Here is a 13,462-nt window from a genome sequence, read left to right on the forward strand (position 1 = left end):
CATTCGTTATCAAGGAGATGATATGAAGAACGTTTGTACGGAAAAGAATCTGAATATCTCTATGTCCTCATTTTATGCATGGGAACTTTTAGGCCTAAATTAATCGCTGAGTTAATGACCAAACAGATACCCAAGTGTCCCAATTCTCAGTATTTCTTCCACCCTCAATATCTAGGACTAACATTTGGCTTGTTAGACTTAAAAAAATACTACGAGTGGAGCACCACTTACAGGAAATTTTGATGATTTACTCACATGCAAAGAATCCGCTGGCCCATCTTTTCCACCAACCGGCTGTATTTTTTATTCTTGCTAAATATAAGAGACTGTCTGGGTCCCCCTCCCCCTTAGGAAGCTGGACTCCTGTATAAACCAAAACAGCTTACTAATAGTTTACTTCCCATTCTCTCCCGCTGATCACCTGAAACTGGCCAGGAAGCTACATTCCCTTGGTCAGATTTTGGAAGTGTGTCAGCAGCACCCCTTGCTGGTCAACCGAGGAAATGCAAAAGCTGCTGCTGACAGAATCAGGTCTCTTCCAAAGCTTTGAGGCTTCTAGGCTATGGGGAAAAAGGTCAGGGCAAAAAGAAAAACATTGCATTTGGGGTGGGGAGTAAGTTTATGGTTGCCTAACTAAGGTTAGATCTCAAAGTAAGAGGGTCTAGTTTTAATATACATGCTAGACTCATACACATGAATGAGATGTTTATTGTGACATACATGGACACAAATGGCTACCAAGATCAAAAAATGGCTATGGGTTAGCATGGATAAATAAACTGGTGACTTGCTGTCTTAGTGAAACATAAACAAGAGTTCATGAAATTTCATTTGTGTTTGCATTGTTACCGTTAGTCACTTCATTTAAAGGGGACAATTGGTGGATTTCTCATGTTGACATGACACACATTGTTGGAGTCACCAAAGTGAACATTTCATCTCATTCATTTAAAGTAGGAGACAAAAAAAAGCCACAAGAATGTTGATTTGGCTCAAGGCTCCTGGAAGCCTTTGGCAGGGCTTCTCTCAAGATTTAAGGAGAGTTATCCGCTGGCAAAATGTGAATAATGCCAACGGAATTTTTCGTTTCAAAGTATTTTCTCAGGAGTTCCAATGCTCTCTTGTTTCTTCTCTGGATGGCTCGCTCGGCTTCCAGGTCGGCCTTGAGGGTATTTAGCTCTTCCTGGATCTTCTTCATTTCCATTTTGTAATAGAACTGTAGTTCCTCTTTGAGAAGAGTACTTCCGATGTAATTCTGGTGCTTTAACTTCCGGATGGAGTCCTTCAGCCTCCTGTTGTCCAAAGTGAGCTTTTCAATCAGATGTTCTGAGTGCTGGAGTGCGAATGTCAGGTTTTTGATGGTTAAGGATTTTTCACAAAGTTCGTTTTTAAGGATCTCAATTTTGATGTCTTTCTTTGATTCTCCGAAGGTAGTACTGTCCTCAAATTCCTCTGATGAAACCTGGCGGGAGGTGACAAGTTCCTTCTCAGTCATTTCAAAATCGGATTCAATCTTCTGGCACTTCAAATTCAGCTCTTCCAGTTCTTTATTCAGAACATTCACATGGACTTTTGGTGTAGGAGCTTTTACAAGATCAGGACAAGCTGATATTCCCTCAATCTTATAGGCGGACCGAGCTCGAATTCGAGCTCTAAGGATGTTGTTGAGGGTCCTGAAGTCGCTGCTCTCCTGGGCTGGAGGCAATCCAGGCGGGACCTGGGCCTGAGTCGGTACAAGTCTGACCTGGGCCTGAGTTAATCCCGGTTCGTTGGGGGGCTGAGGCGATCCAGGTGACAGGGAACTCGGACCTGCTCCATTATTCAAGATGTTCATCTTGTAGTCTCGTATATTGGGTTCTTTGACATTCTGGTAGAATAAGTCCTTCACCTTGAGACTAGTTTCTTCCTGACATTTTCTATTAGGTAGAGTAAGATGGCCTTCGTTTTTCTTGGCCTTCTCGGGTTTTCTGCCAGAACTAGAGGAGGCCACCTCTTCTAAGCTATCAGTTGGACTAGATACAGGTGTGTACATGTTATCATTCCACTGTTTTCTTCGGGCACCGGTGTCCATTTCTTCCAGCACCACTTTTAATCCCTGAAGACAAATTTAAAATTAAGGTTCGGGGTCAAAAAGAGAGAGAGAGAGAGAGCGTGCTAAATGTGTCTGCTGAGCACCAATGACTGTGGCCCCAAACAACACCACAATCCAGGGGCAATATTTACACTGGTAGCTGGTGCAATGGAAAGAACAAAAAATTCCAGCTTTAGGCAAAGTAATATAAATATCTAAGAAAGAACAGGATAAGAGGAAAGAGGAGGGAAAGGGAGGAGGGGAGAGAAGAAAAAGGAAAAGTCAGGAGAGAGAAAGAGAAGGGGGCAGAGAGAAAGAGAGAAAGATATGGAGAAAAGGGAAAGGAAAGGAAAAAATGAAGGAAAAAGATAAAAAAAAGGAAAAAGAAAATAAGTAAAGAAGGGAAAGAAAAAGGAAAAAGCAAAGAAAGAAAAAGAAAAGAAACAAAGAGGGAAAGAACAGAAAGAGAAAGAAAAGGAGAGAAAGAAAAAAGTAACAAGAGAAGGGAAAGGAATGACAGAAAAGATAGGAAAGAGATAAATAAAATAGGAGAAAAGAAAAGAAAGATAAAGAGAAAATGAAAGACGAAAGAAAGGAAGGAAGGAAGGAAAAAGGGAGGGAAGAAAGGAAGAAAAAGAAAAGGAAAAAAAGGAAAAGAGAATAAGTGAGGAAAAGAGGGAAAGATAGGAAAGAAATGACAGAAAATTAAGGAAAGGAAGAACAAGAAAGGAAAGAGAAAGGAAAGAAAGAGGAAGAAAAAGAAAAGAGAAAGGAATTAAGGAAAAAAAATGGAAGAACAAGGAAAGAGAAAGCAAAAGGAAGGAGAAAGTGAAGGAAGAAAAGGAATACAGGGGGAAAATAGAGGAAGGATAGAAATAATTAAAAAGGGAGAAAGGAAAGATAAAGAAAAAAGAATGAAAGGAAAGAAAAAAGAAAGAGAAGGAATAAAAATGAGAGAAGATGGGAAAGAATGAACAGAAACACAAGAATAGAAAGAAAATGAAACGAAGAAAAAGAAAGTTAAAAGGGAAGAAAGAACAGGGAAAGAAAGAGAATGAAAGAAAGAAGACAGAAAGGAAAGAAGACAGAAAAAGAGGGCAATGCAAATGAAAGGAAATTAAGGACATAAAAGAAAGAAATATAGAGAGAAAGGAAGAAAAAAGAAATATAAAAAAGGAAACATAAGGGAAGAGAAAGAGAAAAGAAAGAAATAAACAATAAAGGAGGGGGCTGGAGAGATAGCACAGCGGGTAGGGCGTTTGCCTTGCACGCGGCCGACCCGGGTTCAAATCCCAGCATCCCATATGGTCCCCTGAGCACGGCCAGGGGTAATTCCTGAGTGCAGAGCCAGGAGTAACCCCTGTGCATCGCCAGGTGTGACCCAAAGAGCAAAAAAATAAATAAATAAATAAAGGAAAAGGGGAAATGAAAGAGAAAGAAAAACAAATGCTGCCTGAGCCGAAGCTGCTTGTGCCCACATAGCTGAGCAAATGTGGTGCCTGAGCATGTGTGTTGCCCACACTCCCTTCTTCTTCTTCTTCTTCTTTTTTTTTTTTGCTTTTTGGGTCACACCCAGCAGTGCACACGGGTTACTCCTGGCTCTGCACTCAGCAATTACTCCCTGGCGGTGCTGGGGGACCATAAGGGATACTGGGAATCAAACCCAGGTCGGCCGCGTGCATGGCAAACGCCCTACCCAGTGTGCTATTGCTCCAGCTCCCCTCTTGAGATGTGTACTTTCATGCTCTCATATCTAATGCTGGGAAAAAGAGAAAGGATAGAGAAAAAATGAAAGAGAAGGAATGAAAGTAAAGAGTGAAAAAAGTAAATGAGAGGGAAAGAAACTATATCAATAAAGTAAAGTACAGAAAGAAAGAAAGAAAGAAAGAAAGAAAGAAAGAAAGAAAGAAAGAAAGAAAGAAAGAAAGAAAGAAAGAAAGAAAGGGAATAGAGACAGTGGAGAGAAAGAAATGAAAGAGCAAGAAAGTAGATAAAGAAAAGGAAAAATGAAAGAAAAGAATTAAAAACCGAGAAAGACAGAAAGGGAATAAAAGGAAAGACAAGAATAGAAAGACAGAAAGGAAGAAAGAATGAAAGAGGGAATGGAAGTGAAGAATGAAAAAATAAGAAAGAGAAAGAAAGGTATAGAAAAAGGAAAGACAGAAAAAAGATAAAGAAACTGTGAAGGAGAGAAAGAAAAGAGAAAGGATGGAAGAGAGGAAAGAAAAGAAAAAAGACACTAAGAGGGTGCTAAGTGAAAGCACAGCAGGTAGGGCCTTTGATATGCATGTGGTCTATCTGGGTTCAATTCCCAGGAGCAATTTCTGAGTGTATGAGCTAGGAGTAACTCCTGTGCAATGCTGGTTGTGATGCAAAAAGAAAAGCACAATAAGAGAAGAGAGAAAAGAGAAAGAGAAAGAATGGAAGGTAAGAAAGTAAAGAAAGGAATGAAGGATGAAAGGAAGGAAAGGAAAGCAAGGAGGGAAACAAGAGAAATAAAACAGGAAAGGGAAGCAAGGAGAAGGAAAGGAGAGAGAAAGATAGGGAGAAAGAAAAGGGAAAGGAAGAAGGGAAAGTAAAAGAAAGGAAAAGAAAAAGAAAGGATAAAAACTAAAGCAAGGAAGGATGAAAGAGAAAGAAACTAAAGAAAAGAGTAAGAAAGGGAAAGAAAGGAACAGAAAAAGAGAGGAAGAGAAAGGAAAGGAGAAAGCAAACAGAAAGTAAGGGAGGAAAAGAAAGGAAGAAAAAGAACAGGAAGAATGAAAAAGAAAGAAAAGCAAGGAAGGATGAAAGGACAGAAGAAAAGAAAAGAAGGAAAGAATGAAAAAAGAGAGGGAAAGAGAAGAAATAGAGAAGGAAAAGAAAGGAAACAAAAGAAAGAAGGGAATGGAAGAAGGAAGAAAGAAAAACATAAAAGAAAGAAGAGGAAGAGAGGGAAATAAAATAGAATAAAAGGAAAGGAAAGGGAGAGAAAAAAGAAAAGCAGGAAAAAAGAGGAAAGAGAAAGAATGAAAGCTAAGATAAAGAAAGGGAAGAAGGAAGGAAAGAAAGACATGAAAAGAAAAGAAAGGAAGGAATAAGAGAAATTAAACAATGAATGAAAAACAGGGAAAGAAAATGACGGGAAAAGAAAAGGACAAAGAGGAAACAAGGAAAGAAGGGATGGAAAACAAAGAGAAGGAGAAAGGAAGGAAAGAAAATCAAAAGAAAGAAGAGATGGAAAATAGAGAGGGAGAAAGGAAAGAAAGAAAATCAATGGAAAAGAAATATAGAAAGAAAAAGAAGGAAAGAAATACAAAAAAGAGATGAAAAGAAGGAAAAGAAAAAGGAAAAAAGGAAAGAAAAGGAAAAAGAAAAATAGAAAAGAAAAAAGAATAAGAGGGAGAGAAAGAAAGGAAAGAAAAAGAAAGGAAAGGAAAATAGAAAGAACAGGGGCCGGAGGGATAGCACAGCGGGTAGGGCTTGATCCCCGGCTTCCCATATGGTCCCCCAAGCACTGCCAGGAGCAGTTCCTGAGTGCAAAGCCAGGAGCATCACTGGGTGTGACCCAAAAAGAAAAAAAAGGGCAAAAAAACCCAACAACAACAACAACACAAAAGAAAATAGAAAGATCAAAGAAAAGATAAGAGGATAAAGGAAAGAAAGCAAATGACAGAATGAAACAAAGAAAGGAGAAAATAGGAAAGATAGAAGAGAAGGAAGGAAAGAATAAATGAAAGAAAAAGGAAAGAATCAAAAATAAAGAAAAGAAAAAAGGGGGAAGAAAAGAAACAAAAGAAAAGAGAAAGAAGGAAACAAAAAATTTTAAAAAACAAAGGAAAGAAAGGACAAAAGGTAAAAATGAAAGAAGGAAAGAAATGCATGAAAGTTGGAAAGAAAAGGTAAATAAATTAAAGAGAGGAAAAGAAATAGAATGGCAGTTAAATAAAAAATAAAAGGAAAGAAATGAGAAAGAAAAAGGACAATGAAAGAAGGAAAGAAGCAAAGAAAGAGAAACAGGTGAAAGAAAAAAGGAAGAAAGAGGAAGCAAAGAAAAGAAATAAAGAAAGAAAAGGACAATAGGATAGAAAGGAAAGTAAAAAGAAGGAAAACAAAAGAGCAAAGACAAAGAAATTAAGGGGCTGAGAGCACAGCGGGTAGGGCATTTGCCTTGCACGCAGCCAACCTGAGTTCCCTGGGTTCGATTCCCAGCATGTCATATGGTCCCCTGAGAACCGCCAGGAGTAATTCCTGAGTGCAAAGCCAGGAGTAACCCCTGTGCATCACCAGGTGTGACTCAAAAAAGCAAGACAAAGAAATTAAAAGAAATGCAACAAAGGAAAAGAATGAAAGAGAAAGAACAGAAAGAGGAAAGAGAAATAAGAAATAAAAGGAATGAAAGAAAAGAGGAAAGAAAGGGAAGGAAAGAAAAAGGAATGGAGGGAAACAGGGAAGGAAAGAAGGACAAAAGAGAATGGAAGAAAAAAGAATGGAAGAAAGGGAACAAAGGGAAAAGAAAAGAGGAAGGAAAGAAGAAAGAGAAGAGGGAGAAAAGAAGAAAGGTATGAAAGGAAAAAGAAAGAAGGGAAAGGAAGGGGAAGAAAGGAAAGAAAAATAAAGGAAAGACAATTAAGAACAGAAAAAGGAAAAGAAGGAAGGCATGAGGTGGAAAAGAAAAGAAAGGAAAGAGAAAGAAAGAAAATAGAAAAAGTATGAAAGAACAAAAGGAGAGAAGGAAGGAAAGGAATAAAGAAGGGAGGATGGGAAAGAGGAAAAAAGGGAGGAAAAGAAAGAGGAAGGATAGAAAGAGGGGAGGGAAGACAGAATGAAAAGAAAGGTGGGAAAGGTGAAAGGAAGGAAGAGAAATGAGAGGAAATGTAAGAAAGCGAATAAACAAAAATAAAGGAAAGAAAGGGGGCAGAGCGACAGTACAATGGGTAGGGTGTTTGCCTTGCACAAGACTGACCCAAGTTCAACCCCTGACATCCTATATTGTTCCCCAAGCACCATCAGGAGTAATTCCTAGGTGCAGAGCCAGGAGTAACCCCTGAGTATTGCTGGGTGTGCCCCAAAAAGCAAAGAAATAAAAATAAATAAAGGAAAGGAAAAGATAGGGAAAAAAGAAAAAATAATAGAGGAAAGACAAGAAAGGAAGGAAAAGAAAAGGAAGGGTAGAAAAAAGGGAAAGGAAAGACAAAAGAAAATGAAAAAGAGGGAATGAAACAAAGGGAAGGAAAATAAAGGAAGGAAAGATAAGAGAGAAAAAGGAAAGGGAAGACAGGAAAGAAAGAATACAAAGATATGAAGGATAGGAAAAAGAAAGTAAAGAAAAAGAAAATTGAGAATGAAAGAGAATAGAAAGAAAGAACTAGAAGGAATAAAAGAGGGAGAGTGAAAAAAGGAAATGAAAGAAATGAAATTTACAAAATGAAAAAAAGCAAGAGGGAATCAAGAAAAGAAAGGGAAAGGGAAAAAGGAAAGAGAAAGGAAGAAAAGAAAAAGGAGAGCGTGAGAAAGAAAGAACAGGAAGGAAAGAGAGAGAGGAAGGAAAGAAAGCAAAAACTTCATTGCCCCTTTTGGCTAAAGAAATCTTATTTCTCTCTTTTTTATTATGAAGCACAGAGCAGTAAGTAACTTGATTCAGGCCACACAGCCTGTAGTGATAAAACAGCCCATGCCTCCCAGATCAGTGCTTATTGCAAAATTCCTCTTTTTTTTCCTGCCAGGTTCTGTTCCACACTGTGAAAGAATACCACCCACTATTTTCAGAGCTGAGGTATTTTTTTAGAGGGCCACAGAAGGAGAGAGGGGGAAAAATGAAGGGGGGTGGGGGGTTAAGGAGAATTGCATGTCACATATCAAAGCACAGAAAGAGAAAGGTTTGAAAAGGCTTTTGGGATTTCCCTCCCATGGGTTACACAGGGAAGGGTCAAAGGGTCTCTGAGCCGTTCCTTTCTTTCTTTTTCTTTTTTCTCCCCCTCTTTTATTGGAAGGAGATCCTCAAAAGGGCTTGCTCCCAAATCTAGTCCCAGAGCCCAGAGCGAGGGTAAAAGCGGTCAGGCTCATTTTCTCTTGGTGGATTCTGCTTTATTGTTGTTGTTGTTGTTTAATACAGAACAAATATGGCCTGAGTCCAGCAAAGGACGAGGACTGTATGTTGGTGCTCTTCTACCCTGGACATAACTGCCATTTTACTCTCAAGTCTCCTTGATGAGCTCATCTGTTGCATGCAGCAGGTGGCAAATCAAACCAGAAGTCATTTTTGAAAGCATAAGGATAGCCTTTCAGAGGGATTTGTTCTTATCCTAACAGCCTACGTTCAAAGGACTTGTGGTCAGGGGAGCAGAGCGAAGAGAAATGAAAAATAAAGAGGCAAATAAGCTAGAGCCCAGGAAAGCCATATAAAGTCACATGACAGAAAGGACAGGAGTGGGCCTTTAAGAGGGGGGTGCAGTGAAGACAGAGAAGGAACCACTATGACAATGATAGTTGGAAATGATCACACTGGACAAGGACTAGGTACTGAAAACAGGTGAAGGGTATATATGACACCCAGGGTACTGAAAGCAGGTTATTCTGGGTACTGAAAGCAGGTGAAGATATACATGATACCCATTCAGCAACAGTGTTGCAAATCACAGTGATAAAAGGCAAAAAAAGGGGGGAAAGAGAAAGAAAAGTGTCTTCCATACAGGCAGGGTGGGGGCTGGCATGGGGGAGGGAGGCCAGGAGGAAAACTCGGGATATTGGTGACAGGGATGTACACTGGTGAAGGGATGGGTGTTGAAACACTGTAGGACTGCAACTCAAATCAAGAACAAGTTTTGTAACTATTTCACAGTGATTCAATTAAAAAGAAAGCGATCATTATTAGCACTTAAATAAACCATTTCACAACCATCGTAAGTGAATGCTTATCTCTGCCCAAAAAGCTCCAGAGAATATGGGAGAGAAACCACCTCAGGGCCTCACACATGACAAGCACACACGTGCGCTCTCTGGCTCTGGCTCTGGCTCTGGCTCGCTCTCTCTCGCTCTCTCTGAGCCATATCCCTGGCCCTAAAGCTGATATTTTGGGGGGTTGGGGTGGGGTGCATGTGGTTTGGGTCCTACTGGGAGGTGCTGGGAGGAAGTGGCGGGTCACAGGTCAAAGTATTCAGGGGACCCTGCTAGATTCCAAACCTGGGGCTTCCCAGAGTCAAGCCTGCGCGCGCACCCCCTGGGAGCCAGCTCTGGGCTCAGCAGGAGGGCGGTGTGCTAAAGGAAACACACCCGGGAAAATTCTGAAAGTCAAAACCCAGTAGGTGACCCATTTTGCTAAAGGCATTTACATTTCTAAGGAAAATCTCCATTTGTAAAAGTGTCCCCTAAACTACCACCCAGAGGAAATCTCAAATTTCCTGAAAGACGCATCAAAGGAGCCGCGGGAGCCAGGCCGGCTTAGCCCGCGAACCCCCAGGCGGTCCGATAAGGCATCACAAAGGCCACAGGCCAACATTCCACTCCAGGGGTCATCAGCTGAAGATGGCAGTTAAAATGGCGGCTGTCGCCATTTTTAAGGTGTCGAAGTTCTCCAACTTTGACTGAATTGCACCCTGGGAAGTCTAAAAAAACCAGGGGGACAGACACCCCGGTCAAGATCCCCGACACCCCCAATAAATAGTTGTGGCATGATTCTTAACAGTCTCCCTGAACCTTGTCGAACGCTTTGAGACCAAGTTTTCATAAACACTTTTTCTCTTTCTGATCTTAGAAAGTTTTAGGGGGGCGGAGCGATAGTCCAGCGAGTTAGGGCACTGGCGCCAAGCCGGCAGTAAGGCCTGAGCCACGCCGGGGGTGGCTCCAGAAACCCCCAAAAGAGAACGTTTTAGGGGTAAGGGAAAGGGTTTCCCGGGGAGGGGAGGGCCCAAGCAGTGCTCAAGAGGCTGGGGGACTGGAGAAAAGGGGCCACTGGTGTGATATACAGCCGAGCAGGCTGTTTGGGTCAATGGGGGGTGTTGCTCAGGTCCAGCGACATCGGGGGCACTCAGTGGACCGGTGGGGATATGGGGTGCGGGTGGGAGTTACGCCCAAACCCGAGGTCTGGTTCCCCAGACTACAGCCTGGGAAGCAATTTAATTTTTCCCTCCAACTGGTCTTGGCTCAGCTACAGGAAAGCAGGATACTTCGTTTGTTAGTTGGCGGGGAGACCCCAAGGTGTCGGGGACCGTTGGGGTGGGGGCGAGGCTGCTTCTCGGCCGGGTTCCAAGACGCTGGAGGTGGGGAGGGGGGCCCTCCCGGTCAGGATCTGCGAGGTACCAAGCGGTGCCCCGGAGGCGTTTTCCTCTTTGGCAGAGGCTTTCTAAAAAAATCATTGAACTGATGCTCCCTTCAGTTCTGAGGATGGAGACGCTACGATGCTGAGAAACGCCCCCAAGAGAGCAGCCTGCTGCTCGGTACTTACATTTTTGGCGATCCAAGTTGTCTTCTTGGACGTCATTGTTGCCTTGTAATTTTAACTGAAAAATAAAATGCCCACCCCCCGCCCCGCCCCAGGCCCGGCGTCAAGTGTTGAACTAGTAAACCCCAAGCCTGCAGCTTCAAATGCCATGAGAGAAGGGAGCGCTTCGGCCCATCTGATTAGTCACAAGGGGCACTCTGCAGGCAAGTTTCCTCTTTGAAATTTGCCAAGCTATTTTCCTACCTGGGATACCAGGAAGTCTTCCTATAGCCTCCCACCCCCCGCCCCCGACTTAAAGTCTCAAACGGGAGCCGTTGGCGCCTACATACTCCCACGCCAACATTGTAGCGCCTCTCGTTTAAACGCCAAGCGCCGGCTGCCCGAAGGGAACCCTGCAGGTTTATTCCCGTTAGCTCCGTTAAGCCCCGAGCTGGGTCCCAGGATTGACTTGCTTCCCCCCCCCCCAAGAAACAGTTCCCTGGCATGATCATGGGCATTGGGAGTGGTCCCGAGTTTCGCCATCATCTTTCAAGGGTCTTAACCTCCGGGCCAAGAGTCCGCTGCGCGGGACCGCTCGTTTTGTCTATTGTTCAGCAGATATTGGACACTCCAGCCCGGGGACCGTAGCAAACAGCCCTGCGGACGGTTATTTAGCCCCCTTCTTCCTCCCCCCTACTTCTTTGTTAACTAATGTAAAACTCTTCTTTCTGGGAGAAGGGGGGGGGGAAAGACGGGCTCGTCTTAATTCCGAGGGGGCTCAGGGCTTTATTAGTATGGGAGTCACATTCTGGCTATAAACCTGCGTCTAAGTGCACGGCGACTTTGGGGCTTTTTAACAAAACCTCTCTGTCAATGGTTAACCGAAAACTCCTGCCATCGCGGGCGTCAGGGGCAGAGAAAAAAGGTGGCTAAGTGAGATCGCGCCTCTGCCCGCCCCCACCCCCTTACCCCCCGCAGGTGGCACCAGCCAACCTCCCCAAATCACCTAGGGGAGTGAGAGTAAGGGGGCAAGGCCGGATCCCACTCCTCCCTCCCTCTTCCTCCGGCTTCCCTTCCCTCCCAAAGCCCTAGGGGCTCTCGAGACCCATGGAATCTACCCCCCTCGCCCCGTAGGGGCGCGCGTGCCAGGCGGATCGCGGTGCGACTAGGGGTCCCCGGCCCGCGCCTCATCCCCGGGTCAGCCCCGCCGCGCAAGCAGGGGAGAGGCGGGGAGGGGCGCGAAGCCAGGGGAGGAAACCAACCTGATCGGTGAAGTCGGGTGGGCTCAGGGCCCTAGACTCGGAAGCCGGTCGCCACCGCGGGCGGCAACTGGGGGGTGGGGGTCGATGCTGGCCACTCGGACTCGGCCGGGCCCGGCACGGGGCAGCGGCTCCGCAGTGCAGCCCGGGCGCCGGCCGCGCGGTTGCCTGGAAACGGGGTAGCGGGATTTAAAGGGGCCGGGACCCTCGGCAAACGCTCGGGGCTCCGCTCGCTGGCCTAGCCCACCGGGACGGCAAGCGTGCCCGGTGGGGTGGGCGCCGCGGCGGCTAAAGAGCGGCCAGAGTCCGGGCGCCGGGCACGGGGGGAGCTGGGGCACGGTGGGAGGGCGGGAAGCAACTGGCACGGCCGCCCCACCCACCGTGTTCTTATTACGGAGGGTCCCGGTGACTCACAAAGCTTTTACCTGGGCGCCAGCGACTGTGGCGTGGACGGGGCGGGGGAGGGGAGGGGCACGGCTTCAGCCTGGGGCCTGCGGCTCTGTCGCTGCAGGCGGGCGAGGGTTTTTTGTTGTTGTTCTGGGAAGCACAAGCGTTACATTCATTAACTTGTAGGACGTTCACTCTGAGCGCCCCCCCTACGCACACCCCTGCCATGAACACCCCCAGGTAGCAGAATGCGGCCGAGTTTATGCCTCTCATTAAGGTTACAAGGGCTTGTCAGGGGCGCGTTGACCCCGGATCGCGCCCCTAACCGGAGATGGGGTTTCCATCCCACTGGGCTTCCTCTAGTGACTCCGAGCCATTTCCCTAATCCCCTTTCCAGCGATTTGAATTGAAAATCTCTAGTTCCATGCTCCGGGCGATGGAAAAAGGGTTTCCTCTGAGCCCACCCCCAATGACTTTTGCACAAAGTTTCGAACTTCCAGGATTTGCTTAGGGGCGGGGGGGGGCGAGAACCCTCGCGTCTGCGTGTTGTTGTAGATTTCCATCGGCGCGATCTCTTGTGAAACAGATCAGAGATCTTCCCGGGCTTTTTGATTCGCTCCCCGATTAACCAGTGTGGATTCTCCCATACGGACTAGCAACCTCTTTGTAGTCTGATTTTTTTTTAAATGCACTTTGCGTTACTGCCTCGCTTGCCTTAGAATCCAGATCTTTTTATTATTATTGTTATTGTTATTATTATTATTATTAGATGATGATGATAATGATGATGATGATGATGATGATTTCTTGGCTTTTTTGGGTCACACCCAGTGATGCTGAGGGGTTACTCTAGTTCTTTTCTCAAGAATTACTCCTGGCAGTGAGGGTCGTGGGGTGTTGGAGGGGACCATATGGGCTGCCACGGATAGAATCCGTGCGGACTTCGTGCAAGGTAAATGTCCTACCTGCTGTACTATGTACTTCGGCCCCTAACTAGGTATTTTGAGACTTGACAAGGTTGTGATCAGATGCCCAGCCTAAGTCTCCGTCTTCTTTTTCCTCCTTAGAGAACCAAAATTAATGAGGGCTGTAGAGAAGTCTGATGTCAATGTTATTGACCCAAGCAGCATCGATTTTAGGATTTTGGCAGAACTTTCCTTCAGAGTAAATTCTCATATGGCCTCTCATTTCTCATTTCTGTTTAAGTTATTTGGAAAGTGGGTGCCACTTAGTTTATTTGGCTCTGAGCTTCCTTATTATGTTTCTAAAGGAATCTTAATTGTTCTTTGCCTTGGTTTCCCCATTTGTACAATGGGAATGATAATAGCAAGTGTTGGCTCACAGGGT

General features: G+C 44.7%; 1 protein-coding gene across 2 annotated transcripts; it reads right to left on the bottom strand.

The window, feature by feature from the left end:
- Nucleotides 1-774: 774 nt before the first annotated feature.
- On the bottom strand, nucleotides 775-11,859 carry CCDC160 (coiled-coil domain containing 160). Of its 2 annotated transcripts, XM_055122852.1 has the most exons (3): nucleotides 11,732-11,859; nucleotides 10,494-10,548; nucleotides 775-2,095 (listed from the first exon to the last, which is right to left on the bottom strand). In XM_055122852.1, exons 2-3 carry the CDS (start codon nucleotides 10,527-10,529, stop codon nucleotides 1,034-1,036), a joined length of 1,098 nt encoding a protein of 365 aa, XP_054978827.1. In that variant the 5' UTR covers nucleotides 10,530-10,548; nucleotides 11,732-11,859; the 3' UTR covers nucleotides 775-1,033. The 2 variants fall into 2 exon arrangements, with proteins under 2 accessions (XP_054978827.1, XP_004621314.2); XM_004621257.2 differs by lacking the exon at nucleotides 10,494-10,548 and having other exon boundaries at nucleotides 11,732-11,788.
- Between the last annotated feature and the right edge of the window lie 1,603 nt (nucleotides 11,860-13,462).

Source organism: Sorex araneus, chromosome X, assembly GCF_027595985.1.
Source record: "Sorex araneus isolate mSorAra2 chromosome X, mSorAra2.pri, whole genome shotgun sequence".
NCBI lineage: Eukaryota > Metazoa > Chordata > Mammalia > Eulipotyphla > Soricidae > Sorex > Sorex araneus.